This window comes from Phocoena phocoena, chromosome 10 (assembly GCF_963924675.1).
Source record: "Phocoena phocoena chromosome 10, mPhoPho1.1, whole genome shotgun sequence".
Taxonomy (NCBI): Eukaryota; Metazoa; Chordata; class Mammalia; order Artiodactyla; family Phocoenidae; genus Phocoena; species Phocoena phocoena.
In genome coordinates this window covers 47,727,356-47,755,159 of record NC_089228.1, presented here as the reverse complement: position 1 = coordinate 47,755,159, position 27,804 = coordinate 47,727,356, and the positions used below count along the sequence as shown (strand labels likewise).

General features: G+C 41.7%; 3 protein-coding genes across 3 annotated transcripts in view; 1 reads left to right on the top strand and 2 right to left on the bottom strand.

Annotated features, from left to right (window-relative positions):
- KIF15 (kinesin family member 15) overlaps nucleotides 1-6,745 on the bottom strand; it is a 74,369-nt gene extending 67,624 nt beyond the window's left edge. Inside the window, exons 1-3 of the mRNA XM_065885384.1 lie at nucleotides 6,694-6,745; nucleotides 738-780; nucleotides 63-246 (exon numbers count right to left, since the gene is read on the bottom strand). Of these exons, the coding sequence (XP_065741456.1) occupies nucleotides 63-246; nucleotides 738-780; nucleotides 6,694-6,712 (246 nt within the window). The 5' untranslated portion in view covers nucleotides 6,713-6,745. The remainder of the gene's footprint in view (nucleotides 1-62; nucleotides 247-737; nucleotides 781-6,693) is intronic.
- A 227-nt stretch (nucleotides 6,746-6,972) lies between these two features.
- KIAA1143 (KIAA1143 ortholog) lies at nucleotides 6,973-11,194 on the top strand. Its single transcript, XM_065886323.1, has 3 exons — nucleotides 6,973-7,080; nucleotides 9,953-10,097; nucleotides 10,977-11,194. The coding sequence occupies exons 1-3, from the start codon at nucleotides 6,973-6,975 to the stop codon at nucleotides 11,192-11,194; spliced, it is 471 nt and encodes a 156-aa protein (XP_065742395.1).
- An 11,607-nt stretch (nucleotides 11,195-22,801) lies between these two features.
- Nucleotides 22,802-23,617, bottom strand: ZNF501 (zinc finger protein 501). The gene has a single exon (XM_065886223.1). The coding sequence runs from the start codon at nucleotides 23,615-23,617 to the stop codon at nucleotides 22,802-22,804; it is 816 nt and encodes a 271-aa protein (XP_065742295.1).
- Between the last annotated feature and the right edge of the window lie 4,187 nt (nucleotides 23,618-27,804).

The following is a 27,804-nucleotide window of genomic DNA, read 5'->3' as shown; positions in this document are numbered from 1 at the left end:
TCCCAAATCACAGAATCTTATATGTTCCAAATGAAAAGTTTAGTTCCCCAAATCATCATTACCTGAGTGGTGTCCATTTCTGCCACATGATCAAATATGAAGGTTTTGGGCTCAGGGTTGGAGTGCAGCCGGACAGTCGTAGAGGACAGCACAGATAGGCATAAGTTTTGCTCTCCATCAGCTGATCCAGAACCCTCTGTAGGTGGGCGAATTCGCACAAAAACTTTGATAGCATCGCCTTCATTACTAAAGACAAAAAAATATAGCAGCTAAGTTTACTGGAGAAAAAGGATCTAAGCCTCATATTGCCTCTAGTGTTTCTATTCTGAGTTCCCCCAATAAAGTACGAGATCTACCCATTTACGTTTACCTTTTATCAAGAGTCTCCCATAACCCACACCCTTTACTGATTTGCTTCACGTCAGCCAACTTCAAAAGCCTTTACTTGAAATCATCTGAAAGGCAGCTCTAAGCTCTGCTTGTCTCTGACTTCCTTTTTGATAGCAATAATAAAGTAAGTCATCCCAAGGGATAATTATGTTACTGATTCCATCTTTTAGCCTGGAAGGTGAGGGGACAGGGGCTGGGGAGGAGATGTGATTTTTCCATATTTCCAGGTAGCCGAGGACAAAGCTTAATGCTGAAACAAGGAACCCTTACTTACTATGCTAAATGGTTGTTTTAGGAATACTACATCCCTAATTCTTTTGGTCTCATCAATAAGATTTTTTCCTTACCTTGGTTGGTTAGACTGACAATTTGTCACACTGCGTAACTCAGCTAGAAAAAAAGATAAGAAGTCTTTAAAGGTTTTTAAAAGTACAACATGAAAACCCCATTCTTCTAGCCTATTCTTCAGTTGCTGACACTCCTCAGTCTCCCAGCTCCCTGGCCTGGGCGTGACAGGGGACAAGCCTAGATCTTCCACTCCATTCTAACTGTAAGCAGATAGGTTAGGGGGTCCCCAGAGAAAGAGAACCAGGAATGGCTTTCTTGACATAAGAGAACCCATTTTGGTCTAAGCCATTTTGTGGTCTAAGCCTGGCGCAATGCTTGCCCTCAAACAGGTCTCAATAATTAATGACCTTAAGGGAGGAAATGTAGAAACAAGGAGGAGCAGTCGAGAAACCACAGTGCAGCCTTGGGGCAGCGTCCAGGTTCCTCACGGGATATACATAATAACATACCTTTGAGCTCTGCAGGAACTAAGGCCCATAGTCAGGTGGAGGATGGAATTATGATGGTGACCCTCCAGACTTCAATCGACTAAGGCTTGGACTCTTGTCGACCTTTGCCCCAACTCTATGCTAAATTTCCTCAGTTCAATCAAGTCCCTCTATGAATATGTATGTACGCTTAGCTTAAGACTTCCCCAATTTTGCTGTTCAGGGAGAGACTGCTTTGGGAAGATCCAGGTATTCTCCTCTTGCTGTAAGTAATAAATCCTAGAGGATGGGGAGACCAGTACCCAGAGTTGCTACAACGTATTATCTAAGATGTCAAGTTTCTAACAAAAAAATTACAAGGAATTCAGAGAAACAAGAAAGTATGATCCATAAACCAGAAAAAAAGCAGGCATCAGAAACTGCCTGTGACAGCGCCTACACGCTGGGTTTGTCAGGAAAAGACTCCAAAGTAGCCATTATAAACATGTACAGAACCAAAGGAAATCAAAATTAAGAATTAAAGGAAGGTATGAGGACAATGTCCACACCAAATAGAGAATAGCAATAAAGAAAAATTATAAAAAAGAAACAAATGGAAACTCTGGAGTTGAAAAGTGTATCAAGTGAAATAAAAATTCCCTTGAATGGCTCAAAGTAGACTTGAACTGGCAGAAAAAAGAACAAGCAAGCTCTAAGATAGATCAATAGAGATTATAAAAGTCAAAGAACAGAGAGAAAAAAGGATGAAGAAAAGTGAGGTGAGACTCAGAGAAATGTGGGACGTCATTAAGCATACCAACATACATAAATGGGAAGTATCAGGAGAAGGAACAGAAGAGAAAGAACAGAAAAAATTCAAAGAAATAATGGCCAAAAACTTCCCAAATTCATTAAAAAGCAATCTACACATCCAGGAAGTTCAACAAATTCCAAAAAGGATAAACCCACGCAGATCCACAGATACATCATAGTAAAAATGCTGAGTGAGAGTCATTACTTATGAGAGAACCCCAATCAGATTAACAGCTGACTCTCAGCAGAAACAACAGAGGCCAGAGGAATTAGAGAGTTTGTTGTTAGAAGGCCCACCTTACAAGAAATAATAAAGGAAGTTCTTCAGCCTGAAAGTAGTGACCACAGACAGTAAAATTCAAATCTACATGAAAAAAAGCAAAGAGCACCAGGTAACAGTGATTATGTAATTATAAAAAACAATAGAAATGCCTATTTTCTCCTCCCCTTACTTGAATTACAAAACAAATGTATAAAATAATATGTATATAATGTATTGTTGGGCCTACAACATATAGAAACATATGTATATTTGCCAATAATAGCACAAGGAAGGTGGGTAGGAACAAAGCTGTAACAGCCTAAGGAAATGACTAAAGATGGTAAAGTAATGTATTGTTGGGTTTTTAACAATAGATGTAACTTGTTTAATAATAATACCAAAGAAGGGGGTGAAAGGGAATAAAGCTACATAGCCCCTGCTCGCTGCAACTAGAGAAAGCCAGCGCACAGCAATGAAGACCCAACGCAGCCAAAAATAAAAGCTGACACTGTTAAGATGTATATGTTAAACCCTAGAGCAATCATTAAAAAAAAAAACTTCAAAAAAAGAAAGCAGGGAGTTCCCTGGTGGTCCGGTGGTTAGGACTCCACACTTCCACTGCTGGGAGCACGAGTTCGATCCCTGGTCGGGGAACTAATATCCTGCATGTGGCGTGGCCCCCCTCCAAAAAAAAAAAGAGCAGTAACAAAATGGAAATAGAGTCACAGATGTAGAAAACAAATTATTTATGGCTACCAGGGTATAACAAGTGGGGAGGGATAAATTGGGAGATTAGGATTGACATATACACACTACTATATATAAAATAAATAACTAATAAGGACCTACTATATAGCACAGGGAACTCTACTCAATACTCTGTAATGGCCTACATGGGAAAAGAATTTTTAAAAAAGTGGATATATGCATTATATATATATGTATAACTGATTCAATTTTGCTGATTCAACTATAATCCAATAAAATTTTTTTTAAAAAGCAGTAAAGGTGGAACAGAGAAACATAAAAAACATGTGACACATAGAAAATGAAAAGTAAAATGGCAGATGTGAATACAACCAAATCAATAACAACATGTGAATGGATTAAACAACCCAATCAAGGGGCAGAGATTGTCAGACTAAGATGAAAAAACATGCTCCAACTATATACTATCTAAAGGAAACACACTTTAGATTCAAACATATAAACATATGGAAAGTAAAAGGATGAAAAAAGATTATCTCATGCAAACAGCAATCACAAGAAAGCAGGAGTGGCTATACAGGTTTCAGACAGACTTTAAAACAAAGTTACCAGAGATAAAGAAGAATATTTTTTATAATGATAGAAGGGTCAAACGACCAGGAAGATAACACAGATATAAACATATACTTAGGGACTTCCCTCGTGGTGCAGTGTTAAGAATCCACCTGCCAATGCAGGGGACACGGGTTCGAGCCCTGGTCCGGGAAGATCCCACATGCTGCAGAGCAACTAAGCCCGTGCGCCACAACTACCGAGCCTGCGCTCTAGAGCCCGCGAGCCACAACTACTGAAGCCCACGCACCTAGAGCCCATTGTCCACAACAAGAGAAGCCACCGCAATGAGAAGCCCGCGCACTGCAATGAAGAGTAGGCCCCGCTCGCCTCAACTAGAGAAAGCCCGCATGCAGCAACGAAGACCCAACGCAGCCAAAAATAAAATTAATTACTTAAAAAAAAATAACAAACATATATTCACCTAGTAACAAAGCACCAAAATACATGACAAGAAATGAAGGGAGAAATAGACAATTCAACAATAAGAGCTAGCATATGACCCTGCAATCCCACTCCTGGGCACATATCCAGAGAAAAACATGGTCCGAAAGGATACATGCACCCCAGTGTTCATTGCAGTACTGCTTACAATAGCAAAGACATGGAAGCAACTAGATGGATAAAGAAGATGTGGTACATATATACAATGGAATATTAGCCATTAAAAAGAATGAAATAATGCCATTTGCAGCAACATGGATGGACCTAGAGATTGTCATACTGAGTGAAGTTAAGTCAGACAGAGAAGGAGAATGATATCACTTATAAGCAGAATCTAAAAAGAAATGATACAAATGAACTCATTTACAAAATAGAAACAGACTCACAAACTTAGAGAATGAATTTATGGTTACCAGGAGGGAAGGGTGGGGCAAAGGGATAGTTAGGGAGTTTGGGATTGACATGTACACACTACTATATTTTAAATGGATAACCAACAAGGACCTACTGTATAGCACAGGGAACCCTGTTCAATGTTATGTGGCAGCCTGGATGGGAGGGGAGTTTGAGGGAGAACGGATACATGTATATGTGTGGCTGAGTCGCTTTGCCTTGCACCTGAAACTATCACAACATTGTTAATTGGCTATACTCCAATATAAAATTAAAAGTTAAAAAAAAAAAGAAGAATTTAGAGCGGGCAGATGACACAATCAGAAAATAAATAAATAAATAAATAAATATGTAACTGAATCACTTTGCTGTACACCTGAAACACTGTAAGTCAACTATACTTCAATAAAAACAAACAAACCAACAAACCTTAGATGCTTACTCTGCAGTCCAGATAGCTATGGATCATCTAGCCAAATATGATTAAGTTCAGAAAGGGACTCTTAAACTCAGTCAATTTCATGAGGGTTATTTCACATTCTCATTTCTCTGATTTCAGTCAGCCACCCATGGTGCCAGTGTTGTCACAAGAAACAACCTTCATGAGCACAAAAGTAAGAGCTGCAGGGAGCACTGCATGGGCTCTCTCCTTCCCTGTGTTCCCACTTCATGTTCCCGGTCTCTAAGCCTGCTGGGAATGCACTTACCTGGGATGTCATCAACCTCAACTTTGCTAACAAACTTAAAGGAGCAGGAGAGTTCCCCATGGAAATCACCACCATCATAAAGGGGAGCTGTGAATACCCTTGCTCCCGTCACTTTTTAGAAAAAATTATTTATTTATTTATTTATTTAGGGCTGTGTTGGGTCTTCGTTCCAGTGTGTGGGCTTCCCATTGCGGTGGCTTCTCTTGTTGCAGAGCATGGGCTCTAGGCGTGAGGGCTTCAGTAGTTGCGGCACATGGGCTCAGTAGGTGTGGTTCGCCGGCTCCAGTGAGCAGGCTCAGTAGTTGTGGTGCACGGGCTTAGTTGCTCTGCAGCATGTGGGATCTTTCCGGACCAGGGATCGAAACCGTGTCCCCTGCATTGGCAGGCGGATTCTTAACCACTGTGCCACCAGAGAAGCTCTCCCATCACTTCCTGATGTGTACAGACAGGACAGAGTCCTTTAACACAGTCACATACATATGTCACTTTCCATTAAATAAACAGATGCTCTAATATCACAAACATCAATTCTCTTGCTTGAGTCCAGATTTACTGAACACTGTGATTGTGCAGAAAGCGCGATCAACATTTTGCTCCAATAACGTACCAATTTGTGTGCCAATATTCCCTGAATACTGAAAATGGGGGAGGAAAAGGAACATTTTAGATGGAAAAAGAGAACATAATGAGGTGTTAATGGTATAATGGACCTAAAAGGTAAGTAAAACAACAAACGTATCAGGAAAGAATTGCAATTGACAGCTAAAAGCATTAACGTTACCGAAAGGTTCAAACACCAAAAATTCACCATTTGTTCAATCTTCTAACATAGGCATCGCCTCGTTACCGTTCATACCATTCACAAAGATCCATCGAATCAGCTCAAAATCAGCTTTAAAAAACCAAGACTCCTTAAAGGGTTAGGCGATGTAAGAGGCACGTATACAGGTGCAGCAAAGGACCAAGAAATTAGTAAAGTTGAACCGTTTATCAAAAGCAAAATGACAGGCTCCCTTCCATGAGAAAAAGGAAGAAACTGAAGGGGTCTCCTGGAGAAGAAAAAAAGGACTGTGAGAATATAAAGACACTACTGAATTCTGTGCTTTCAAAGTCCCTTACCTAAGGAGAGTCCACAGCGGACCCTCCAAAAGAGAAAGACATGCTTGGAACAAGAATAAGTTCTTCCCTTCAGGAAAGTCAGTATTGTGGAAATACGCAGAAGGTAGTGAGAGCTGGGGCCGACCCTCAGGCGAAGATACCTAGAGAGGCAGCCCGGGTCCGGACTCGGGAAGAGGCCAGCGACGAAACGGCAGGACCGATAACAGGAGGGAAGAACCAGCAGGTCGCTTAGCAGCCAAGCGCCTGGATGAGGGCTCGGTTCCGGTTCTCTGCTCAGCCCCAGAGCTTAGAATTGCGCCAGGCTCGTAGCGTGCGCCCAACACATAGACGGAAGGGAAGAGAGCTGTTCCATTAGTGTATTATCTTGGAGAGACAGAGGGAGATTTCAAATATCCCCCGCCTCTCAGTCCGCTCCTGCCCTTCCCGCCCAGCAGGAAAGCTCGTATTTGGGGGCGGAGACGGGGTCACGAAGCCTGGGCTTCTCACTTACTTTTGCAGCCGGACGCCATGGTGCCCTCACCCCTCGATCCCGAGACCGACGGAGCGACCGCCCTCACTTCCAGCCCAGCCGCGCACGGAGATTCCGCCCACTCAAGATGGCCGCGAATTTAAATTTGGCGCTCAGGTCGGACGTTGACGCCAGCGCGGAGGCTGCCATGTTGCCAGGCCCTGTGTCAGGGGCGGGGCCTACGTGACGTCACGAGTAAGCGCCGTCGCCTCCGTACAGTCTCCAGGCGGCTGTGGGGTCCTGTTTTCCCGTAGCGCGGCTATGAGCAAGCGGAACCAGGTGTCGTACGTGCGGCCAGCCGAGCCGGCGTTCCTGGCCCGCTTCAAGGAACGGATCGGCTACGAGGAAGGGCCCACGGTAGAAACCAAGGTGAGCCCGGGCCAGTCCCGTTACCGCAGAAATGCGGCCCGATCCGCCAATTTCAGCTTCTGGCTTGACTTGGAGGCTAGATACTGATGGGTCTCTCCTCGCACCCGCGCCCGGCCCCTAGTCCGAGTGTCCTCAGACCCCAGGCTGGTCATCTTCAAACAAACTACTGCCTCTTTCGCCCAGGAAGCTATTTGTCGTTTTCACAGTGCTGCTGTGTTTTTGAAAATGACTTCACGCAGGTAAAGCGCCTCGTCCTTCGTAGACAGTTAAGAAAGATCATTTTCGTCTCTCTTCGTTTTCACTTGCTTATCGCATAACCTGTAGTTAGCAGTGTGGGTGGTAGCGTCGTCCCATTTTCCAGGTAAAGAAACTAAGGCCACTCGATCAAATGACCTGATATCCTAAGCCTTGAGTCTGGAACATCCTTAACGAATGCCCTTCTGTGCTTGTTGTCACAAAAAAAAAAAAAAAAAACGGAAAGCAAAAACCTTTTATATCTTGGCTTTCAATAGAAGAAGAGGAGCTTCAGGAAGGAGCCACACCTGGATAGTTTAGAAATGGGGATCGGTGGGAGGCAACTTCTAAGCTCCCCCAGGCTCCTACCCGAACTGATTCACATCAAAATCTGCCCTACCTTTTTTAATAGAAAGAGTATTATGCTTAGGGCATGTGTGGAGAAATAGAGAATTTATTTAGCACTTTGTGTCTTGCACTTGCACAAAGACCCACCCCTCAAGTCACTTAGTAGAAGGACACAAGATTGACTTAAGTGCAGTTAATCCAGTGAGTATGTGCTAAATCCAGGCCCTGGGCCAGGCTCTGAAAGGACAAAGAGATGGATCTCCAAAATGCCCTGTTCTTTAACACCTTCCTGCCTGCCTCATCTCAGCCCTCACAGGTCACCACCTCAGTGAAGCCTTTTGAACCTCCCCCAGACAGTAACTCCTCCTCTGTTCTTCTCTTCACTCTATCCGCATCTTATCTGCAATACTCATCATTATGCATGGCAACTACTTACTCTCTTGGGTATCTCCACCTCTAAATCGAACACTCTAAGTATCTTAATCCCTCTATATTTTCCTAGCACAGTGCCTGTGGCACCAAGTAGTGGGTGACGAGTTACATTGGTTAGATGACTGTGGTTATCATCAGGCAAGGCTTCATGGAGGAAGGGACATTTAGATTGAATCTTGAGCATGGGTAAGTCAGCAGGTAGAGATGGAAGGAACGGCATGGGTAAAGGTGTAGAGACAGTGAGTCACGGACTGACTGTGTTTAGAAGTGATTGAGGGACTGATAGAGGTGAGGCCATATGGACTATTCAGTAGGCAACAAGGAGCATGTTTGGATAGAGATAACATGATCAGGGAGTGACTGGTCCCCAGGACCAAAAACAGTGACTATGGCAAAGAGGATGACGTTTGAGAAAAGGGACATGGTTTCAGCAATGAGGAGAATATGGACCTAATTTTATAGTTTGCTTCAGGTCCTAGTGATGATCATGTGTGTGCCTAGTTAACACCTTGAAGACTGCAGCTTAGAATGCTATCTTAGGAGAACTCGGGGCAGGGGGGCGGGGAACTTTCCAAATAATATCAGTCATTCGGGCTAACACATTTGATCAACAGACTTTTCCATAGACATGTCCCAGGTTCCTGTGTTTGCGAAACCAACTTCATTCTTAATCATTTTGGCAGTGTAATCATTCTAGGAATCTGTTAACAAAAAGAAAAGAGTTTCATGGGAAATCACGATATAATTATAGTTTAAGATTACAGCTGTGGTCGGACAGCTGCAGGGCTTTGTTGCCCTGTTTGGGAGACAAGGAAGGCTCTGTGAGAGGTGGACTGACATCTATTTGAATAATGTGTGGTGGGTGTGCACGCCTTTCAACCTAGCATTTCCATTCGAGGAATTTATCTGTGTGTAAGTTTGCAAAAGTGAACAAAAACATGTGCAAAAATTTTATTATAGTAGAAAAAAACTAGAAACAACCAAAATTTTTACTTACAAAGAATTGGTCAAATAAACCATGAGATAACCATATGTATAAATACTGGGCCGTGATTTTTAAAAATAGATGATGCCATATGTATCTCAAGGCATTGTGCAAAGATGTTTTTGAGTAAAAAACTTGGGTGAGTGGGGCTTATATGATGACTGACATTTTAAAAAATCTCAGTCAACTAGCCAAATATTACCATTTGTTGCACCTGTAGAGTCAGTGCATAGTTTCTGTTATTTTCTGTACTTTTTTATGTTTGGTAAATTTCATAATTTAAAAAGAAAAAAGGAAGCGAGTCATATAGTAGTATGTTCCGTGTCTTGTTTGTATACAAAATGTTTTCTGTACCTCCGTATTTTTATACACTTAGACTAACACTTAGGATACCCACCAAACAAGCTACTGGAAGGGGGTAAAGATAAGCAGAAGTAGGTGAAGGAGGACCTTTTACTTGCCGTTTTCTGTACTTCGGTGGTGGTTATTTTTTGTCACACTTTGAGAAGAGGTGTACATGAAAAGGGTTGATGAAGAGCAGAGAGAACTGCTGTAGTCAGCACTACCCTGAGTAGGCTGAATGCTGGCAGAACATGAAGCAGAGGGCCGCTGACATCAGGAACTGCAAGCTGGGGTCCTGCTGAAATGGAAACCAGATCCCTTGGACAGGCACCCCAGGATAACTGGCAGGTGGACCTCTTCCCTACTCTGGTGAGGTTAGATTTTTAAGAGTTACTTGAAAATTCATTGCCAAACACATTTAGTCAATAATGTTACCCTTCTCACTCTAGTAATTACAGTTTCTCACAGAGACAGTGGTTGTATTTAGTTCAAGGTCAGCAACTTAAATGTTATGTTTGTGTTTTTTCCTAGAGAATCCAGCTTCAGCTCCCAGGTGAAGATGGTGATCACAGTGACAAAGAAGATGAACAGCCCCAAGTGGTGGTTTTAAAAAAGGGAGACCTATCAGTTGAAGAAGTCATGAAAATTAAAACAGAAATAAAGGCTGCCAAAGCAGGTATGTCTGAAAGTAAGCTGGTTTTTCTACCAACTTAACGAGTTAGGTATGAAATCATTTTATACAGTGGTATGGTATGTTTGAAGGAGACAGTCCTAGGTTCAAACTTTGGCTTTGACACTTACCAGATGTGTTACCTTGAACAAGTTATTTCACCTCTCAGCCTCAGTTACCTCATCAGTAAAATGGGGACAAGTTGTGCCCACTTTATTGGGCTGTTATAAGGATTAAGTGCAAATTTAAGTAAAAACATCCTGTTTTTTAAAAAAATACCTGGTTTACAAACTAGTCAACAGAGGTGTATTTAATTAGTGCCTGGTGTGTGGTATGCTATATAGTATTTTTTTCATTATTTGTAGTATTTATTACATTGATTTAGGAGGAAATGCTGGAGTTCCAAACAATCACTTTTCGGGATACTTAACAAATATAGTCTGATTGTAATGAATTGGGGACTGGCAATATTACACTATACTTCGTTCGGTACATGAGTTTTTGTTTTTTGTTTTTTGCGGTACGCGGGCCTCTCACTGTTGTGGCCTCTCCCGTTGCGGAGCACAGGCTCCGGACGCGCAGGCTCAGCGGCCATGGCTCACGGGCCCAGCTGCTCCGTGGCATGTGGGATCTTCCCGGACCAGGGCACGAACCCGTGTCCCCTGCATTGGTAGGCGGACTCTCAACCACTGCGCCCTGTACATGAGTTTTTACTAAGTGACTGCATGTCTTGTGGCTATATAGCTAGAGGCAGTGGAAAAGACCAGACTGAATTGACTCAAGGATGTCCATAAATACCGTATGAGATTTTCTTGCCATTTGACTCTCCGATAAAGTCAAAATAACGAGAGAAAGAAAGTTTTTTAACTTTGTTTTTTGCTGCAGATGAAGAACCAGCTTCAGCTGATGGAAGAATTATGTATCGAAAACCAGTCAAGCGTTCCTCAGATGAAAAATATTCCGGTTTAAGAGCAAGCTCAAAAAAGAAGAAGACAAATGAAGAAGATGAAATAAATAAGCAGGATTCAGTTAAAAAAAACTCACAAAAGCAAATCAAAAATAGTAGCCTCCTTTCTTTTGACAATGAAGATGAAAATGAATAAGTGTAAATAAATATTTTGGACTTAGTCTTCTTTAAGAACATACGGAGTATTTTTTTAAATAACATCTTTTTTTCCTATTATAATACAAGTTTAGGGACTTCCCTGGTTGTCCAGTGGTTAAGACCTCATGCTTCCACTGCAGGGGGCACAGGTTTGATCCCTGGTTGGGGAACTAAGATTCCATATGCTGCACGGTGTGGCCAAAAAATAAAAATAAAACATTACAAGGAAAAAAAAAGATAATACACGTTCACTGGAGAAAATTTAGAAAATACAGAAAACATTCAGTAAGATAAAACATATCTATCCATCAGTACCCTTTTGACCTGAACTGCTAACTCTAGACATTAACTACCACTAACATTTTGTTATTTCCTGTGTGTGGGATGTGTGTGTATGTAAATTATATTTTTCTAAACAAAATTGTGATTGTATTCTGTATGTTCTCAGTCCTGCTTCTCACTTGACGTTGTATCATGAGCATTTTTCTAGGTCAGTAAAATTCGAAATCCTGACATTAATAGCTACAGAGAATGTTGTAATTAAACAGATCCTGTATTTTATCTTCCTCTTCAGCAGAACCTCACTTTGGATGAGGGAGATGATCATGTGCCTAGTTACCAGTACTTCCCCAGCTTCTGCTAAGGGTAGCCATGTGACAGCTCTGGTAAGTTAAGAGATACAAGTGGATCTTGAACAAGTAATAATACAGGTGACCATGATACAAGTTAGGATCTACTGAATCACATGGTGACTACTATTGATGACATGGTTAAAAAAAAAAGATAAAAGTGGAAGTCTGCTTACTAGGTTTTTTGATACAAAAGGATGGATTTGGCAAGCATGAACCTTTGTCCTCTCTCCATCCTGCCTGGAGCACAAACATGAAACCAAGAAGTACCAGAGCCATTTTGGGGCATGAAGAAGACAGCCACTTGTTCTGGGTGGTACAGTGGAAAGACTCGAGGACCCTGGATCGTGATGGCATGCCTGGAGGAGCTGCTGTACTAGCCTTGGACTTCCTGATACATGAGGATAAACACCATCTTAGTTAAGCCTCTGTCAGGTTTCTGTTACATGCAGCCTAATGATACAGTGGTAGAATGTGTGTGCACAGAAACCTCCAAATGTATTTCTGATGATTTCCTTAGAATGAGTTGCTGGAAGCAGAATTACTAGATCAAAGTATTTGAATATTTCTAAAGCTTTTCGTGCTTTCTTTCAAATTGCTTTCTAGGTGGTTTTTACCATTTTATTCATACTGTTTACGATAGCCCACATCACCTCATCCATGATGCATTCAATTTGATGCTTTGAAAATGGTGTTTAATAGTTATATTTAACTGGCATTTTTTTTTGATTGACCAGGGAAGCTAAACTGTTTTTCATGTTACCTAATAATTTTCCTCATTACTGCAAGTCAACCAAAACTGGAGACTTGTCAAGATTCCATTCTTCAGCAGCCGGAAATTAGGAATTTCAGATTCCATGTTATGAATTTGGTGCCACATCTATCTTTCAGCCATTTTAAGACCTAGTGTAAAGAATCCTCAAAAGTGATTCATGTGAGTGGGCGAGTGAGTCCTGAAATAGGCTCTCTAAATTATACAGACTAGTCCCGAAGCCATTCCTAGTACTATCTTTAATGTATACTCACATAACGAGCCAGGGTTTTTTCTAATCTGTATCACTGCTATATCTATTCTTGTACCAACACCCCACTGCTTTAATTACTGTAAATTTTAGTATGTCTTATCATTTACAGGTGGGAGTCTTGAGGGCAGGGACTTTGTCTTACCTCTGTATCCTCTGTACCCAGAACAGTACCTAACATATTAAGAGCAGAATAAATATAGTTAGAATAAATGAGTGTTTAATTTTTTTTTTTTAACAGGCTGGTGGTTCTCAAAGTGTGGATCCTTGACAAGCAGCATCAGCACCCCTGGAAACCTAAAGATGCCAATTTGCAGGCCTTGCCTGAGAATCAGAAATTTCGGGTGTAGGGCCCAGCATTCTCTGTAACAAGTCTGCCAGGTGGTTCTGATGCACACTCAAATTTGAGAAATACTGATAAAGCCTATTATGAGGGAGATGAAACAAAAAATTTAAACAAGTAACACGAAAGACTATTTAAAAGATCTTAAATCTTGAAACTTACCATATTGATGAAGTCTTTACCGTAGGTGATATTTCTAACAATGTTAAGTGTAAGTGTTACCAGCCAGGAAGCATATCTCATGATGAAAGCCCAAGACCAAGGTAGGGTGGCAGGTGACATCCACTAAGCAGCCTTAAGAAAATTGCTTCACCTCCGTAAACTGCTTTCTAAGGACAGTGGGTCCTGTTAACTGCAGAGAAAGGTGAATGAGTTTGGGGCCAGAGAAGAGAGGCTAGTCCTTTTCCCTCACGAACTATCCCCTTGCTTCTCAGAAATGGACCATAGGAGCGGGGCTAGACAAATAGGCCAGTAATGTAATCCCAGGGCTGAGGCAGGAATAGTAAAAGGACAAGCCTGGAACATCTTGTGCCCAAAAGTAAGGCGGTCCTCAAAGAATAATGGGGGCATGTCAAAAGGACACACCTGGAGGAGAACGGATAGGTCTTCCTTGCAGTAGAATCCCAATTAATAAATGTAGGAGGAATGATGGAAATAGAAAAATCACCATTTGGGGGACTTCCCTGGTGGCGCAGTGGTTAAGAATCCGCCTGCCAATTCAGGGGACACGGGTTCGAGCCCTGGTCCAGGAGATCCCACGTGCCGCGGAGCAACTAAGCCAGTGTGCCACAACTACTGAGCCTGTGCTCTAGAGCCCTCGAGCCACAACTACTGAAGCCCACACGCCTAGAGCCCGTGCTCCGCAACAAGAGAAGCCACTGCAATGAGAAGCCCGTGCGCAGGAACAAAGACCCAACGCAGCCAAAAATAAAAATAAAATAAATAAAATTTTTTAAAAAAGAAAAAAAATCACCATTTGGAAAATTCCACAATAAGAAGTTGCAGTGGTCTGAATGGCAGCCTCCTAAGAGATAGGTCCTAATCCCTGGAACCTGTGAATGTTACCTTATGTGGTAAAGTTTGCAGGTGTGATTAAATTAAGGCTCTCAGAGAATCCTGGATAATCTGGGGAGGCTCTAAAAGCCATCACACATTTCCTTGTAAGAGAAAGGCAGACAGAGATTAGACACAGACAAGACAATGTGAAGAGAGGCAGAGAATGCTCACGGCCACCAGAAGCTGGAAGAAACAAGATTCTCCCCAAAAGTCTTCAGAGGGAGTGCAGACCTGCCAACACCCTGACTTCAGCCTAATGAAACTGATTTCAAACTTCTGGCTTCTAGAACTCTGAGAGCATACACTTCTGTTCTTTTAAGCCACCAAGTTTGTGATAGTTTGTTACAGAGGCCATAGTAAACAAATACCTAAGTGGTGTTGGAAAGATTCATCAAAAGATGTCAAAATTAGTGGCCAGAAATATGCTGAAAAAATCACTATTTGCATAGTCTCAAAGTATATCTCCACCAGAGATTACAAAAGGAAAACAAGTCATTTACAGTGGAAAACCAGGCAGATGCCACCTTATCTAAATGATCAAAGTAACATTACCAGTAATAAGTCATACTGACATCATGACCTCCTTACATGATGCACTGAGATGGGCAGGTCACTTTCCAAAAGGGCCTTCCTGATGCCCTTTTCAAGGACAGGGCTCAAGTGCAGTACTAAAGAGGCCCAAGTCCTACAAGCTGACAAAGGCACAGGAATGTCAATACAGGCTCCAGGGCTTCTCTGTCAGTGTCACTGCAAAGATGCCCATTTATACTTTCTTCTGAAGAAATCCTTTATTCTGAGATTATAGGTTTCTTATCTCTGGTTTTTATTTTATGAAATAATGGTTATAACAAATAGCAGGTTAATCTAATGTGCTTACTTGTCAAAATAAAAGGTCATCAAATCTGTATCAGCGTCCAAAAAATATTTTGAAGTTTATTGCCTAGGAAAGCCAAATATCAAGGCCAGCACTGTCTGATAGAATATTCCACAATATGATTCACTTTGTTATACAGCAGAAACTAACACAACAATGTAAAGCAATTATACTCCAATAAGGATGTTAAAAAGAAAAGAATATTCCACAATAATGGAAATGTTTTACAGCTTTGCTGCCCCTAGCCACATGTGGTCATTGAGCACTGGAAATGTGGCTAGAGTGAGTGAGAAACTGAACTTTTCCTTCTGTTAATTTTAACTAGCTTAAATAGCCACATGTAGGAAATTCCCTGGCGGTCCAGTGGTTAGGACTCAGCACTTCCACTGCCGAGGGCCAGGTTCAATCCCTGGTCAGGGAACTAAGATCCCACAAGCCACACGGTTCAGCTAAAAGAAAAAAAGAGAACAAAATAGCCACATGTAATGAGTGGCCACTCCATTGGACAGTGTAGTTTTAGGTATTATTGGAGTAAACAGGATTTTTTCTTTCACTCATTAGGAGTCCTGCAACTCCTGAGGAAGTCTCTGGCACTTTCTAAGGGTCAAAGGTATTTTCACATTTGACACAAAACAGTGCAAAATGCAATCATATCTGATTGCATGGCTCAAGATAACCAGGGCAATGCAGTCAAATCAGGAAGCAAGACACATGTCTTCTGAGTTTTCAAGCTCCCACTTCTGTGGCTCTTTTCCCAGTCCTGGGCCCTGTCTCTCCAGAGGTTCTTGCCTTCTGAGCCTCACATTGCTATGGAAACAGTTTTGACTGACATCTACTCTCACCAACCTACTGCTTCTCCCAAGTTATGCATGAAGTCTTTCAGACAGGAGAAAGGCTAGACGGAAGGCGTCTGTCCAGGCCTGAGGTTAGGAATCCTCCATTGCCCCACAATCATTCTAGGCTAATGGCAGCCCCAAGCTTAACGTGATTTAGGCATATGTGGTCCCAGAAGCTGGGACAGAAGGGACCACTGAGTTATCATCATTGATTTGAACGTTTCCTTAGAGACTGGCAACAGCTAGCACAGTACTGGTCCCAGGAGCTGCTGGGGGAGAGCTGACCAAGTTCCTCAGCTGTAGGATGGGACCCCGAACTTTGTATTCGTGTAGCTGCTTCCCCAAATTCTCCAAGTCTAGCCATAACTTCTCTTGCTCCTCATCCCATCACAGCCTCCATTCTCTCCAAAGTCTGGATCCTCTGAATCTGCAGTGTGGGGTCCTAGAACACAAACCATCTGTCCTGCCTTGACACTCGCAGTCCTTCCCAGCCTTCTCCTCCCTACGCCAATCCAGCTGTGCACCACTACACTTTTCCCCTCCTGCCCTGGGCGCCTGAGGAGATGGTAGCACAGAGTCAGTTTTCCCATTGCCCTTGCCTCTCCCTGAGCCAACAAGTCAAGCTGGGTCTCTGGTACAACTGCGGCAGTATTGTCTACCTCCCAGAGAAGGTTCTCTGTAAACTTGTGGGCAATGGAAGCTGGACACCCAATTAAAGATGGGGAAACATCCTGAACAGATACCTCACCAAAGAAATACACAAACGGCAAATATGCATAGAAAAGATGCCCCACCTCATATGTCATCAGGGAAACACAAGTAAAAACAACAATAAGCTACCACTACACACGTATTAAAATGGCTAAAATCCAGAGCACTGACAACAGCAAATGTTAACAAGAATGTGGAGCAACAGGAACTCTCATTCATTGCTGGTGGGAGTGCAAAATGGTCACCACTTTGGAAGACAGTTTGGCGCTTCCTTAAAAAACTAAACGTGATCCAGCAATTGCACCCCTTGGTATGTACCCAAAGAACTTGTAAACTTAGGTCCACACAAAAACCTGAACACAGATGTTTATTGCAGCTATATCCATAATTGCCAAAGTCTGGAAACAACCAAAGTATCCTTCAGTAGGTGAATGGATAAATAAACTGCGGTACAACAAGACAATGGAATGTTATTTAGCGCTAAAAAGAAATGAGCTATCGGGCTTCCCTGGTGGTGAAGTGGTTAAGAATCTGCCTGTTAATGCAGAGGACACCGGTTCAAGCCCTGGTCGGGGAAGAGCCCATGTGCCACGGAGCGGCTGAGCCCGTGTGCCACAACTACCGAGCCTGCGAGCCACATCTACTGAAGCCCGTGCACCTGGCGCCCGTGCTCCGCTAAGAAAGAAGCCCGCAATGAAAGCCCGCATGCAGCAACGAAAACCCAACACAGCCATACATTAATTAATTAAAAATATTTTTTTAAAAAAGAAATGAGCTATCAAGCCATGAAAAGACATGGAGAAAATTAAATGCATATTACTAAGTGAAAAAAAAAACAATTCAAAAAGGCTGCATAGGGCTTCCCTGGTGGCGCTGTGGTTGAGAGTCCGCCTGCCGATGCAGGGGACACGGGTTTGTGCCCCAGTCTGGGAAGATCCCACATGCTGCGGAGCGGCTGGGCCCGTGAGCCATGGCCGCTGAGCCTGTGCGTCCGGAGCCTGTGCTCCGCAACGAGAGAGGCCACAACAGTAAGAGAGGCCCGCATACCGCAAAAAAAAAAAAAAAAAAAGGCTGCATAGGGGCTTCCCTGGTGGTACAGTGGATAAGAATCCGCCTGCCAATGCAGGGGACACGGGTTTGGTCCCTAGTCCAGGAAGACCCCACATGCCGCGGAGCAACTAAGCCCATGTGCCACAACTACTGAGCCTGTGCTCTAGAGCCCGTAAGCCATAACTACTGAAGCCCACGCGCCTACAGCCCATTCTCCACAACAAGAGAAGCCACTGCAATGAGAAGCCCATGCACCGCAACGAAGAGTAGCCCCCCCTCGCTGCAACTAGAGAAAGCCTGCGTGCAGCAATGAAGACACAACACAGCCAAAAAATAAAATTTTTTAAAAAGGCTGCATACTGTACAATTCCAACTACATGACATTCTGGAAAAGGCAAAACTTTGAAGACAATAAAAAGATAAGTAGTTGTCAGGGGTTGGGAAGAGGTGGGGATGAATAGGTGGAGCACAGAGGATTTTTAGGGCAGTGAAACTATTCTGCATGATACTATAATGATGGAAACATGTCATTATACATTTATCCAAACCCATAGGATGCATGACTCTTAAGAGAACCCTAATGTGTTGGAGAAAAGGGAACCCTCCTACACTGTTGGTGGGAATGTAAGTTAGTGCAGCCACGATGGAGAACAGTATGGCAGTTTCTCAAAAAACTAAAAATAGAGTTGCCATGTGATACAGCAATCCCATTCCAGAGAAAACGATAATTCAAAAAGATACATGCACCCCTCTGTTTATAGAAAAACTATTTATAATAGCCAGGACATGGAGAAAACCTAAATGTCCAATGACAGATGAATGAATAAAGAAGATGTGGTATTTAACACAGATGAAGAGAACAAACATATGGACACCAAGTGGGGAAAGTGGCGGGAGGAGGTGGTGTTGGTGGGATGAATTGGGAGATTGGGATTGACATATATACACTAATATGTATAAAACATTAATAAGAACCTGCTGTATAAAAATAAATAAAAAGATATGGTATTTACACACAGTGGAATATCACTCAGCCATTAAAAAAGAAATAATGCCATTTGCAGCTACATGGATGGACCTAGAGATTATCACAGTAAGTGAAGTAAGTTAGAAAGAGAAAGACAAATACCATATGATATCACTTATACGTGATATCTAAAATATGACAACAATGAACTTATCTATGAACCAGAAACACTCATAGACATAGAGAACAGACTTGTGGCTGCCAGCGGGGAGGGGGTTAGGGGAGGGATGGAGTGGGAGTTTGGGGTTAGCAGATGCAAACTATTATATATAGAATGCATAAATGACAAGGTCCTACTGTGTAGCACAGGGAACTACATTCAATACCCTGTGATAAGCCATAATGGAAAAGAATATATATATATATACATATATACACACATATATATATGCACATACATATATATACATACATATCTGAATTACCTTGCTGTACACCAGAAACTAACACAACATTGTAAATCAACTATACTTCAATTAAAAAAAAAAAAAAGAGTTAACCCTAACTTGAACTATGAATTTTCAGTTCATAGTGTGTAGGTTCATGGACTGTAACAAATGTATCACCCTGGTGCAGGACATTGATAATGGGGAGATTTTACATATGTGGGAGCTCCATGTACTTTCTATTCAATCTTGCTGTGAACCTAAAACTGTTCTTTTTTTATTTTTATTTAAAAAATTTTTGCCTGCAGTTGGATCTCAGTTGCTGTGTGCAGGCTTTCTCTAGTTGCGGCGAGCAGGGGCTACTCTTTGTGCGGTGCACGGGCTTCTCGTTGCGGTGGCTTTTCTTTTTGCAGAGCATGGGCTCTAGGCATACGGGCTTCAGTAGTCGTGGTGCGTGGGCTCAGTAGTTGTGGCCCGCGGGCTCTAGAGCGCAGGTTCAGTAGTTGTGGTGCATGGGCTTAGTTGCTCTGCGGCATGTGGGATCTTCCCAGACCAGGGCTCGAACCCGTGTCCCCTGCATTGGCAGGTGGATTCTTAACCACTGCGCCGCCAGGGAAGTCCCCTAAAACTATTCTTTAAAAGTCTATTTTAGAAAAAGGAGGGAAACACGTTTCCTTGTTTATAATCATCTATCTCTGGAAGGAAAACAAAAAACTGATAATATTTTTTATCTGGGGTGGCTGCCAAGAAGGCTTTTCACTGTTTAACTTTTGTGCTTTTAGAATTTTAAACCATAAGCTTCTATTATCTAGTCAAAAAAATGAAATTTTTAAAATAAAATTAAAGATCATACCTTCTGAAAATCCTAAGGCAATAATTTTATATATATATATAATTTTTTTTTTTTTTTTTGCTGTACGCGGGCCTCTCACTGTTGTGGCCTCTCGCGTTGCGGAGCACAGGCTCCGGACGCGCAGGCTCTGCGGCCATGGCTCACGGGCCTCTCACCGGGGCACGAACCCGTGTCCCCTGCATTGGCAGGCGGACTCTCAACCACTGCGCCACCAGGGAAGCCCAAGGCAATAATTTTAAATGATGAAAAAGCTTTATATACAAACATGTTTCACTGCTGAGTTAATAATTTTACCAGCTAATGTGAGCACATACCATGTGTCAGGCATTGCATTAAGTGGACTAGCTGATTTATAAGAAAAAATTGGCATTAATTTAAACAACAAACAAGGGAAACAGTAAATTATGAGCAGGTCAATAAGCAACCATTAAAACGAGGTTTATAGAAAGTCTGTAATAGTATGGCTAAATCCTTATGTTAAATCAAATGGCAAGATGTAATATAATAATCATAGTTACTTTTTTTTTTTTTTTTTTTTTTGGCCACACAGCTTGTGGGATCCTAGTTCCCTGAACAGGGATTGAACCTGGGCCCACTGCAGTGGAAGCGCGGAGACCTAAACACTGGACCTCTAGGGAATTCCCCATAGTTAGTTTTTTTTTTTAATGGAAGAAAGAAAAGCTAAGCACAGAAGAAAGGCTAGAATAAATATACTAAAGTAAGTACTTCAGTATATGTACTTGGTGAAAGTATGTAACTTTAATTTTTTCCACTCTTATTTTATAAATGTATTTCAATGAGCACACATTAAGTTGAAAAAAATACCTCTCCCTCTGTTTTTCACAATTTGGGCATCTCACACAATGGAAAGGTTCAGTGAGGAAAATTACCTGTGAGTTTGGTACTATAAAAACCAGGATCTAGACTGAGATTCAACTCTGACATTAGCTGTTTGACTTTGGGAAGTCAAGTTTCTCTTTCTTTATCCCTGACTCTGGAAATGCGGAAAATATCTCCTACTTTTCCTACAAGGGCACCTTTTAGTGTTAGATGTGCTTGTTTACCTTAAGTAGCTTATTAGCATTGCATGAAGCACCATTAAAAGTATCCTTTGAGAGCTTCCCTCGTGGCACAGTGGTTAAAAATCCACTTGCCGGGACTTCCCTGGTGGCGCAGTGGTTAAGAATCCACCTGTCAATGCAGGGGACACAGGTTCAAGCCCTGGTCCGGGAAGATACCACATGCCGCGGAGCAACTAAGCCAGTGCACCACAACTACTGAGCCTGTGCTCTAGAGCCCGTGAGCCACAACTACTGACCCTGTGTGCTGCAACTACTGAAGCCAGAGCGCCTAGAGCCCATGCTCCACAATAAGAGAAGCCACCGCAATGAGAAGTCCGCACACTGCAATGAAGAGCAGCCCCCGCTCTCCGCAACTAGAGGAAGCTCACGTGCAGCAACAAAGACCCAATGCAGCCAAAAGAAAAAAAGAAAGAAAGAAAGAAAAGAATCCACCTGCCAATGCAGGGGACACAGGTTTGAGCCCTGGTCTGGGAAGATCCCACATGCTGCGGAGCAACTAAGCCCGTGCGCCACACCTACTGAGCCTGCGCTCTAGAGCCTGTGAGCCACAACTACTGAGCCCATGTGCTACAACTACTGAAGCCCACCAGCCTAGAACCCGTGCTCTGCAACAAAAGAAGCCATCACAATGAGAAGCCCACACACTGTCACAAAGAGCCAACACAGCCAAAAATAAATGTTTTTTTTTTAAAGTATCCTTTGATTTGTTTGCTTCTTTTGAGCTCTAAGAAGCCATTCTTTGTTGTGAGGCATCCCCACCCACTTATCCCCAAGACGCTATTCTCATGTAGGCCCCACCTGCTGGCGCCTAAGAACTCAACGTCTCCTACCCTCCTCTTCCCTTAAGAGGCTCCCCTTTAGTGTTGTGCTCCTAGATTTCAAAACAAATAAAGCCACGTCCTCATCAACAGGCTTATATTCTCTGTCTTATGCCCCCTCTCTATTCTCCTGTGTCTTCTCCTCATTCCACTCCACCTCAAAACACACACAAAAGTCCTGAACACGAGTTTTTACTCAGTTAGTGTTAGTGAGGCTTCCTTTTTCATGGAAACGAGAAGTCCAGAGCTTGAAGTGAAATTAGACCCAACAATGGAAGGTATCAAAATCTACATAAAACTATTCAGAGTACCCAAAATGTCCACTCAAATCCCAATCATTTCTTTTTTTTTTTTAATCATTTCTTTTTTCTCTGATTAAATCTGAATTTTTTCAAGGAGAAACTGGTCTTAAATGTGTTCTCCTATTTAAATCTATATGTTATATTTTAAATAGCCTGTAGATTAAGTATGAAGTCACAGCCCAATTACAAGGATATTCTTAAGAAAAAATACATTATGATAAACAAAAAATTGACCTTTGTTTTCAATAACCAGATTTATAAACTTTTGCAACATCTATCACTCAAAACCAATTACTGGCAGTTAGTTATTATATACCACTCATTTTATTCTCAAGACAACCCTAGTAAGTATCCTCATTATTCTTTGGGGAGGATGGGAAAAACTGAGGCTCAGGGCGGTAAGGTCAGACACCCATTAAGTGGCAGAGAAGCCATCAAACTTAAGACTATCTAGTTCTGAGTCTATTTTCTTAATTTTTAGGACACATTGCCTTGTGCTCAACATACAAAACATTCATCCCAGGCGAAGATTTGAGTCCTAATCTCCTAAGAATTTAGAAAAAAGAAGTGTTTTCATATTGATACAAGTCTTTCCACCCTAGTTATATCCCGAGTTTTATTCCCCAGCATGAAGCCTCTGATGTCGAGCAAGTGCTGAGCTGTGCCTGAAGGATTTCCCACAGTTAGCACATTCATAAGCTTTCTCTCCAGTGTGAATTCTGTAATGTTCACTAAGGTGTGCTTGCTTGCGGAAGGTTTTTTCACACTCACTACACTTAAAAAGTTTCTCTCCAGTGTGAGTTCTCTCATGTTCAACAAGGGAAGAGTTCTGAATGAAGGCTTTACCACATTTGGTACATATGTAGGGCTTCTCTCCTGAGTGGATTCTCTGATGCTGCCTGAGGCACGCACTCTGATTAAAGGCTTTCCCACAGTCAATACACTTATAAGGTCTATCTCCAGAATGACTTCTCTGATGACGAGTAAGGCATATGCTCTGACTGAAGGCTTTGCCACACTCGCTGCATTTATAGGGCTTCTCTCCAGTATGAATTCTCAGGTGTTTAACAAGGGATGGACTCTGACAAAAGGCTTTGCCACATTCATTGCATTTATAGGGTTTCTCCCCAGTATGAATTCTCAGATGCTGGACGAGAACTGCTTTTGTTTGAAAGGCTTTCTCACATTCATTACATTTATAAGGTTTCTCTCCCGTATGAATCCTCAGATGTTGAGTAAGATTTGACTGTTTCCGGAAACAAGTTCCACATTCAGTACAAACATAGGGTTTCTCTCCCGTGTGAATCTTCTGATGCTGGGTAAGAGACGATCTCTGAGTAAAAAACTTTCCACATTCACTACACTTGGAAGGTTTCTTCTGTCTTTTAAGTCTCTGATGTTTCACTTGCAGTGAAATCTGGCTGGAACTCATGCTTTTTGTAACACGATGAAGGGGGTGTCTAATAGGTTCCAGTTTAAAAGAAACTGTCTCTCAGATTCAGAATACTTACAAGGTACTTTCTCAAAGATGATTATCCTTAGAGTAACACTGTTCTCCTGTGAAAGGTCTGTGTGCATATGGTGTCCTCCCAGTCATTCCTGCAGGATTTCCCCTTCTAGTCCTTATTCAGCATGCATCTTCAACTTCTCCTAATGTGAACCCCTGATGACCAGGCTCTCTGACCCTCCATGTCTTTTCAAGTCATTTAACACTGTGCCATCAGGCTTGATTTTCTTGCCTGAAAAAAACATTCACAAAGGAAAATGTCCTCCGTGCAGAAGAGAGGACCTGCATTGTGAAGTCCTGATTTTTATTCTCTTCTCAGTAATAGAGAAAGAAGATCACAATGACCTGGGGAAAAGATTAGAATAGGTGATTGGGAGAAAGAGATTAAGTAGTGACAGGTTTTGGTAAATCTATAAACTTCCCTATTGTGATTGATTCTGAAACACTCAAATACTAAAAACTGACCCAGGTAATTTAGGATCATCCAGAGTGATAAATAGCAGGAGAATGTGAAAGGGATAAGTATATTAATCTTGGGTAAGTTAAGTGTTGGGGAAAATTACCACTCACCTACCGTTTCTAGTCCTCAAAAATGGGTGAAAAGTAATTATATTTCCTTAGGTTGCCTATAATCAGTACCTTGGCAGACCAGTGTAAATTGAAGAGTTCCTCTTTCAAGATTTCAAAGGTGATCCAGGCTGTAACTTTTGCTAGGTCCATCTCACCTATCCTTCCCTATTCACTCACCTTGATAGGTGTCTCTTTGGACCTCTCTTTCTCTCCAAAACATTCAGCCCCTAGGTACAACTGGGAAGGATCTAGGTTTGAAAACTAGAGTTCTGCTTAATGAAAGAAAATAAGATATCACTGTTTTGTTTACATAAAAATAAGACAGAGGTGGTCCTTAAGGAAGAAGCCCCCATTGGACAGTAATTTCACTATAGCATCATGATCCAGGACCTGGCCCTCACCCTTGAAGCCAAAAAATGCTTCAAAATCTGATGTGTACTAATCAAATTCACAAGGAGAGTGATGTAGAAAACATAAAGTCACTTCACCAGTTTACAGTGAAAATTTTATATGCTTAATGTCCAGCTGGTTAATATATTCTCTCCAGTATAGAAAAACTGTATGGGAACCAAACTGTTGTCATCAGGACACTCCTTAGGAAGCACAGAACTGGAGAAAGAGTGGACTACTTAGACAATCTTAACGGCATCAAACTTTGAACCTGATGCTCTCAATAAAGGTGCACAGAATCAGAGAATGGATATTCAGGAACCACACATCAGAGCAACCTCTTCTCTGGATGGTCTGGAGACACAAACACATTCTTATTCCCTGAGGCCTCCTTCTATTTTAGTTTTCTAATTATACAAGTTACACATGGATGTATCCTCACCTTAAAATATTTAGATAATATGAAAGTATACAGGATAAGACAGTAATTTTTATAACCATCACCACCCCACTCTACCCAAATGAAACCACCCCCTTCCCAGAGATAATTTGGAGTATATTCTTTCAGTCTTTTTTCTCCATATTTTTAACACATATATAGCATTTGATTCTTTTTACATAAATAAAATCGTTGTATAGATGCTGCTATGCAATTTGATTTTTTTTCACCAAGGAATGTGTCTTTGAGATCATTTCATGTTGGTACATAAAAATCTACTGGGGCTGAGAGTCAACTGGTACACACTGGAGTATCTGCACAAATGGTTTACAGTTGGAATCTCCAAAATATACAAACAGCTCATGCAGTTCTATGTCAAAAGAAACAAACAACCCAATCAAAAAATGGGCAGACATTTCTTCAAAGAAGGAATACAGATGGCCAAAAAGAACATGAAAAGATGCTCAACATCACTAATTATCAGAGAAATGCAAATCAAAACTACAATGAGGGGCTTTCCTAGTGGCGCAGTGGTTGAGAATCTGCCTGCCAATACAGGGGACACGGGTTCGAGCCTTGGTCTGGGAAGGTCCCACATGCCGTGGAGCAACTGGGCCCGTGAGCCACAACTACTGAGCCTGCGCGTCTGGAGCTTGTGCTCTGCAACAAGAGAGGCCACGACAGTGAGAGGCCCGCGCACCGTGATGAGGAGTGGCCCCCGCCTGCCGCTACTAGAGAAAGCCCTCGAACAGAAATGAAGACCCAACACAGCCAAAAATAAATAAATAATTTTTAAAAACTACAATGAGATATAACGTCACACAGGTCAGAATGGTCATCATCAAAAAGTCTGCAAACAATAAATGCTGGAGAGGGTGTGGAGAAAAGGGAACCGTCTACACTGTTGGTGGGAATGTAAATTGGTAAAACCACTATGGAGAACAGTATGGAGGTTCCTTAAAAAACTAAAAATAGAACTACTATATGATCCAGCAATCCCACTCCTGAGCATATATCCGGAGAAAACCATAATTTGAAAAGATACATGCACCCCAGTGTTCATTGTAGCACTATTTACAATAGCCAGGAAGCAACCTAAATGTCCATCAACAGAGGAATGGATAAAGAAGATATGGTACATATATACAATGGAATATTACTCAGCCATAAAAGAGGACAAAATAATGTCATTTGCAGCAACATGAATGGACCTAGAGATGATCATACTAAGTGAAGTCAGACAAAGACAAATATCTTATAATATCACTCATATGTGGATATAATTTTTAAAAATGATACAAATGAACTTATTTTAAAAACAGAAACAGACTTACAGATATCGAAAACTTATGGTTACTGAAGGGGTAACATGGGGAGGAGGGATAAATCAGGGTGTTGGGATTTACATACACACACTACTATATATATATAAGATAGATAACCAACAAGGACCAACTGTATAGCACAGGGAACTCTACTCAATATTCTGTGATAACCTGTATGAGAAAAGAATCTGAAAAAGAATGAATATATGTATATGTATAATTGAATCACTTTGCTGTACACCTGAAACTAACACAACATTGTAAATCAACTATAATCCAATAAAATTTTTAATGGTTTACAGTCAAGAGACTGATTTGATTGGGCAGTCTTGTACCACACTGGTTGTTAATATATTGACTATTTTGTGTAAATCTATCTTTATCTGCTGTATAAACTTCCAGTATGGACATATATATACAAAAATAAACTCTAAGTGGTTTAAATAGCTAAACATAAAACCAAAACTCTAACCACACCTTTATTTCCTTTATTTTTATTGTCCAAAATAAAAAGGTTTTCTTTTCTTAATCATACAGGGAGAAAAAAAAAAAAAGCTCATTCTGTAAAACAGTCAGTTAGTCCAAAAATGAAATTACTTGAAATCCTACCACCCAAAAGAAACAGTTGGTATTTTGATGAATTTTCTTCTAGGATCTCTCAATGCACATATGGGCACATATGTGTACATGTATTATGTGTACATACTAGACTAGACTGAATTCTGCAGGACATAAATAGTCTATTATATCTCTTCAAAAAGTTCCCATTACCTAAAAATCCAGTTCACCCAGTACTATTCTTACTTACTTTAACAGATACCCAGGCTCCACACTGCCTTCTGATGGCCAATAACAATGGCAGTTGTGATTACTTAAGCTCTTGTTCCAAACGAGGCCAGAAGCCCATTGCATACCCTCTGAGGAAACACTTAATCACCTTTGCAATGGGTCTTCCAATAATTTACTATCAGTTTCTGACCGCTACACCATTAGAGCATCATATTTAGCAGTTCAGCAAGTGGTTTCAGGGTGTTCCACCAGATGACTGCAGTTTAAGTTCATGTGATAAGAAATTACTGAGACTTCCCTGGTGCGCAGTGGTTACAAACCCGCCTGCCAATGCAGGGGACACGGAGTCGAGCCCTGGTCCAGGAAGATCCCACATGCCGCAGCTAAGCCCATGCGCCACAACTACTGAGCCTGTGCTCTAGAGCCCACGAGCCACAAGTACTGAGCCCGCATGCCACAACTACTGAAGCCCACATGCCTAGAGCCGGTGCTCTGCAACGAGAAGTCACTGCAACTAGAAGCCCGTGCGCAGCAACAAAGACCCAACGCAGCCATAAATAAATAAATAAATTTATATTTAAAAAATTACTGCACACTCT